Consider the following 6,089-nt stretch of genomic DNA (forward strand, 5'->3'; position numbering starts at 1 on the left):
TACGTAAGTGAAGAGGAGTCTGCCCATATCTAAGGGTGAGGGTGAGGGTGAGGTCTAGATTAACACCTAGCATAATACCTCTGACTTTGGCCTATACCCAAAGCAAACTAAAACACACATGAAATGTATGCAATTGATTCACCTTTTTTAGTTCTTACCTCATATTTCAATACTTACCCTTGTTTTACCAGTTCAAACACTGAAAAACCAAAGAAAATAAAAGGTGAATAGTTATAGGCTGGAAAATCTGCAGACAAGATCCCTGCAGAAAACTAATTATTTTTATAGCTAAATTATGTAAAGATGTTTAGTAATCAAATGCCATGTTGAATAGGACATGAGGAGTTTGGTATGTTCTTGTGTCTTTGATTAAAGCAAAGAATCTGGACTTGGTCAAATGAAGCTAACTCAGACTAGGGAAGAATCACTTTTGGCATTTTGTTTTTTAAAAAGTATTTATGCATACACAAAGCCTGGCATGAAAATGTCTCTACATCAGGACACACCCAACATGCACAGAGAGAAACTGGATGGACAATGGCCAACACTGCTTCAAAGGGTCCAGCACCATCTGCCTTCTTATTTCATGCCGAATAGTTCAGAATCCTTGTAGTGTCGGACTGATAACCTGCTCGCTACCACCCTGAGCCTGCACTTCTTGCACACACCACTTTTGAGCATGCAAAGACAGCAGGAACAATTCTAAGCAAACTAAAGCTTTTCCATCAACACATGGCTCCACCCTCAGGTCAGAAATCCAAAGCAAGGTATAGGCAACGAAAACTATATTTAACTAGAAACGAACTAAAGCCCTCCCCCAGCTTTGAAGGAACCCATTAGTTTCTCAGATAAAAGATGTATATTTAAAATACCTTTGAACCAGGAAAATAAAAAGTTTGTACCCAAGTGGAACATGCAAAACACACTCCCCCCACCTCCAGCTCATACATAGTAGAGATGTGAAGGCTTAAATCTTCCACAGAAACTCTGAGAGCTGCCCCACTATAACTAACAGCACTAATAAGGACATTACTCTGTCTGAGAGAGGATGGCAGAGCCTTCGTTAACATATTTTTAGGAATAACAGCTGCCAGTATGAGAAAACTTGGCCCTCAGGGTGTGGATTAAATTAATAAAAGCCGGAATCACAGCAAGACTGAGATGCTAATGAACTCAGGCAGCGATCAGAAAAGGCATCATGGCTGGAGTGGAAATCAGCCTTCACTGGTCATCTGGCAGGTAGCAGCTCGGCTCCGTGTTATTTAAGAGGGATATCTGTATCACAATCATCACTGTAAGTGGTTTTGAGCAATATGAAGCAACATACTTCAGGGAATATTGTCAAGACTGATTAATTTCCTCAGACAGGTCTATTTTCGGGTACAAACTGCTAAACAATTCTAGGGAGACAGGGGAAGCAGCACAGGTCGTTCTAATCAAGGAGGATGAATCAGTGAGCTCCCAAAACTTTTGCTGACGTGACACCTGCGTTCCCTCAAGCAGGGTTAGTACCGTACAGGCACTGTGGCCTAAAGACTCCATAATGCTCCACCAGGAAGTAACTACAGTGGCTGGAGGAGCTGAACTCCAAGGAGGAGGAAGACACTTCAAAGCACACTGTCTGATGAGGAGTCTTTGCAGTTCTAGCCTGGGGGAGCTCTTAATGCTCTGCCAACATTTCTCAAGCCTTTTGATACTTTAGGAGTCTCCCTGTCATACAGCTGGGGTAACGGAGGCACAGAGAAGTTAAGCGACACACAAAGGGTATCAGTGGCCAAGGAGAGTGCGATACCCAGGTCAGACTGCTAATGCTCTGCTGTAGCCAGCCACTCAACACGGCCTCCTTCATTAAAGGAAGCAGCAAGAACGTGGCTGCAGGAGGAGGTGCCCACAACAGACAGCCACTTTATCTTACAATTTATTCCTATTGTGCCTCTGCCTCAAGTCAAAGCCCCCAGGCTAGTGCAGGCGAAGCTTGGAGGTAGAAAAATAAGTGGTACGTGGGTCTGGTACTGGCCAATTTCAGAGTGAAGGCACCAGCCAAACCGGGTCCCTGGTCAGAGCAGGGATGGCCGACTCCTATGTTCCAGTTCTGCCACAAACCTAGAGGCTCTTGGGTGGGGCACCTTACCCTTTCTGTGCCTCAGTCGCTCTCTGTAAAGCCTGAAAAGCATGGATGGGAGTGCTCAGGCTCACGGTCAATGCAACCCTCCTTGGCAGGCTAGCTAAACAATCACTTTTTTCCTTGAACTCTGGCTCCCTGTCAGCTCAGTGGGGAGGGCAGGTCTTTCCATCTGAGAGAGAGCGTGCAGCTATGCCAGCTCCTCCTCAGAAACTGAAACAGTGCTTACCCAGCTTTTGGGTAAGACAAGAGGGTAGTAGTTAAGAGCATTACAGGTTACAACTGGACACCTGGCTTTCTCAAGTGGTCCCAGACATCTAATTACAAGCTGGCTCCCTGCTAAGTCTAGGCTCACTGGGCAGTGCCCTGTTTGATCTCTTTCTGAACAGGTGCAGTGTCCCACACACGCTCCTGTAATTAAAGGGGACCTGTTCATCTCATATTCCTACACCAGGGAAACTCTCATTGCCATAAGTTTTCTTCAATTACTTTGCCACCATACACTGAATCTTTTTAGAGATCAACCGCTTTGCTTGCCTAGCCTGCTCCCCAATCTCCCCCAGAAAACTGTGGGAAATGCTTTATACTTCCACAAAGTGAGATTCTCACCAAAAAAACAAACAAGCCCAACATCAAACACTGTTATTGCCATGTGGCAGGCCCAGCAGGGCAGGGGGAAAAAGCGGCCTGCTTACCCATGTACAGATGGTCTTCGCTGGGGTCATCTAGCACCTGCCAACACAAGTTAAAAGGAATAGAAATGACTCCACGTGGGGGAGAAGCAATATATATTTCCACAGGCCCATATCCTCGTTATATTATACCCACCACAAAATACTGCGTATAATGCATCAGCCACAGGGATAAAAGCCCCAAATTAACACCTAAGGCTTACATCCATCCTACATATATTAGACGGTATGTATGATGCATCAGAGGCACACAGCGTGTGTGAGCCCCAATACACAGTGACAAGTCAGCAACCACCTCAGTCTTCATCGCTGTCTCTATAATAAACACTGCAGTCAGGTAACCTCAACATCACTGGGGACAGAATATGGCTCATCTTGCTCTAAGATGTGAGGTCCTTACTGCTTGAGGTAAGAGGGAAGTCTCCGTTAGTGGTAAATGCAGAGCATGATTCAGTTCAGAACTTCTGGCTCTATGTGCCAGAGACCTGTGATGTAACTACAGGCAGCGCAGAGACTACTTCACTGTTCAATGCCTGTTTATAAATGGATAGATGAGAATAAAACAGAATGAGAAAGTTTATGAAGAAATAAAGTAAAATGAGTTTTGCCTTGTGGATGCCAGTTTAATTATACTTCAAATAAAGCTTAGAAAGTCTCAATTTCTTTAATGGCCAGGTCAGCAGCTCCAATCTTAGAAGTGGTGCATTTCTCACCGTCATTGTCTTTTAGAAACTCCACTATTTTAATTTAAAATGTACCTCTGAACTCTGCTAATCACATTATTTCAAGGGAAAAAGATGTAGCTGGAACACAAGGCAATGATACTTCCCATATGGTTAAATATTTATCACTGGTAAACCAGCTAATTTAAGTCTGCACATTCTTCAATGTTGATATTTTTGGCATGGACGGTTTTAGCCAGCCAATATAGATTTTTCTGGAGACAAATTTCAAATCTAGCTTGGGTTTATTGAAACTTCTCTAATTCATTTCTAAAGGACGAAGCATAAAAAAAACCAAACTGGAAAAAACACAAGTGTCAAAGAAATCCTCCGAGGGACATGCTACATCAGATGCAGGAAGAGCAAACTGGGGTGTGTGGATGATTCACCAACTCAGAATGAAATCTCATGCAAGATGCTTGGGCACGTGGCCTTGAAAGACTATTTACAATCACATCTAGCTCCCTGCAGGTTCTGTGGTGGTGAGCCTGGTGGGTTCCTTGTGATGCTGAGTATGCAGACCAGCACAGACTCCTTTATTGCATCACTTATGGGGATGAAAAGAAATGTTTCTGTCTTTGGGCCTCATCCTGAAAGATGCTAAGTGCCCTCAACTCCTATTCAAGCCAATTCGGCACTGCACAGGAAGTACTTGGGCCCTGGGTGTGCAGACGGACTGCTTCAGGACTCTGGAACATGGTTGGCATCCACAACACTTTCTTCACACGAGTAGGAAATAGATCTTTTCCTGCCTCCCTACAACAAACAAATAATAGCAGTGCCTTGGAGCATATGAGAGGTTTTTCATTCTTGTTTCATCAGGGCCCTTGGAAATGCCATTTCCTTCCTCCCTGAACTGTTCTTGCCCTTTTAAAATTCCCTAGTAAGTTTTGTAGTCAAGGTGACAAGAGAAAGGAACTGACTTCCCCAAAAGCCACCCTTTAAAATGAGAAGGGAAACAAGCATCTGAGATCTGGAAAGTGCCAAAGAGAAAGTCCTGTAGGTCTTGCTCAGCCACACCCATGCAACTTTCCTCTGCTCTTTCCAGATCAGTGCAGAATGTGTGCCTCTTGGCACAGAAGCCCTTTTATTCTTGGCTCTCAAGCACAGCTGGACTGCATGCCCACTAGGTGTGTTCAGGAAACAGGCTGCAGATGTAACACTGAAAAGCAATTCCATGTACCGCTGCAAACAAGGCACAGCTGTTGCTTGTGCCAAGCTAAATGAATGCTCTGAAGAAGTATTGCTGAGCTTAAGAGCCAGCCCCTCAGCCACACAGGCGAGCTGTGCCTTGGAAAGATGCTTGGGATGACAAAACAGTCATCGTGCTCTCGGTTCCCATGATGAACACTACCTGCCCCGGCATGCACAGTCATAAAAGAACATCTGTACTGGTCTCACCTCCACCAGCTTCACCACATTTGGGTGATCCAGCTTCTTCAAGATGGCAATCTCTTGGTACACCTGTTCAATTGGCCCTTTTGGTTGGGAACAGCCTTGAGGTATGGCTCTGGCTCCCCGAGGAGGTGGGCGGCCTGTTTAAAAGTGTAAAGGTAGGTGAGACAGGTAGCATAAAAGCACAACTAATCAGTATAGCTGAGCCAAGGTGTCGTCTCATGAGTGGTCACAGCATGAAAGCCCCGATACCCTGAGTTGCAGGGAGGTCACTGCTCCTACTGACTCCTCTGGGGGGTGCCATGTGCTATGCATCTTTCAACACCAGGCCCAGAAGCATGAATCTGAATGGCCCTGGTGAACAGCAGTGTACACTAATAAGGATCATTTAAAGAAAAAATATTGCTGCTTAATACATGCAATTATCAAGGACCTGAACATGACAAATGCTGTCACCCCAGTGCAGTAAGGTGTGAGGGCCACACTACAGGTTAGCGCACGATGCACAGATCAAAATTCTAACCCTTCCCTTTTGGCAAGAGAACTTGTCAGCAGAGGCCATCAGAGCCACTAACCCAGTGCTGCTCTGACTTGTACTCTGTAGTGCTCTGTTATAGGATAGAAAAGGAAATCAAGGCATGGCAGAGTTAAGTGACTTGCCCAAGGTTGCACAGTCTGTGTTAGAGCTTAGCTCTCCTGCTTCCCTTACTAGGGCTGTAGCCCTCCAGCTGTGTCTCCTCCAGGACACCAGCCCCCACCCCAAACCTGAGAGACTCTCAAACCAAGCAGTGACACCAGGCACACTGCGACTAGAACAGCCAACTTGTATGTTGGATAACTGCTGTCAGAGACTGTGCAGCCAGATGCTCCCACCTCGCTGTGACAGCCCACAGTTGAGCAGCAGCAGACCTTACCAGGTCTCCACAGACCACGCAGCCACGCATCACTTACGTGGGAATCCTGCTTGTCTCATCAGCTTCTTTTTGGAAAGAACTTTCATTGCCTGCAAGACAATTCAGATGTAAATGATGCCAAGTCCTGCAGGTGTACGAGATGAATACTTTGCTCAGGAGCAGACACTGGACCCATAGCCAGAGCAAGCAGGCCTTGTACTAACGCTCGTAGTATGGGAAACAAGCAAGAGGAACTTACCCTCTT

The 6,089-nt window shown here is 45.6% G+C and overlaps 1 protein-coding gene across 1 annotated transcript in view; it reads right to left on the bottom strand.

Moving 5' to 3' along the window:
- The window catches only part of CAMKK2 (calcium/calmodulin dependent protein kinase kinase 2), a 21,575-nt gene that overhangs the window by 11,014 nt on the left and 4,472 nt on the right, over positions 1-6,089 (bottom strand). Inside the window, exons 4-7 of the mRNA XM_019539372.1 lie at positions 5,883-5,934; positions 4,938-5,071; positions 2,818-2,854; positions 178-199 (exon numbers count right to left, since the gene is read on the bottom strand). Of these exons, the coding sequence (XP_019394917.1) occupies positions 178-199; positions 2,818-2,854; positions 4,938-5,071; positions 5,883-5,934 (245 nt within the window). The remainder of the gene's footprint in view (positions 1-177; positions 200-2,817; positions 2,855-4,937; positions 5,072-5,882; positions 5,935-6,089) is intronic.

Source organism: Crocodylus porosus, unplaced genomic scaffold (genome assembly GCF_001723895.1).
Source record: "Crocodylus porosus isolate Cpor-Errol unplaced genomic scaffold, CroPor_comp1, whole genome shotgun sequence".
In the NCBI taxonomy this organism is placed as follows: Eukaryota; Metazoa; Chordata; order Crocodylia; family Crocodylidae; genus Crocodylus; species Crocodylus porosus.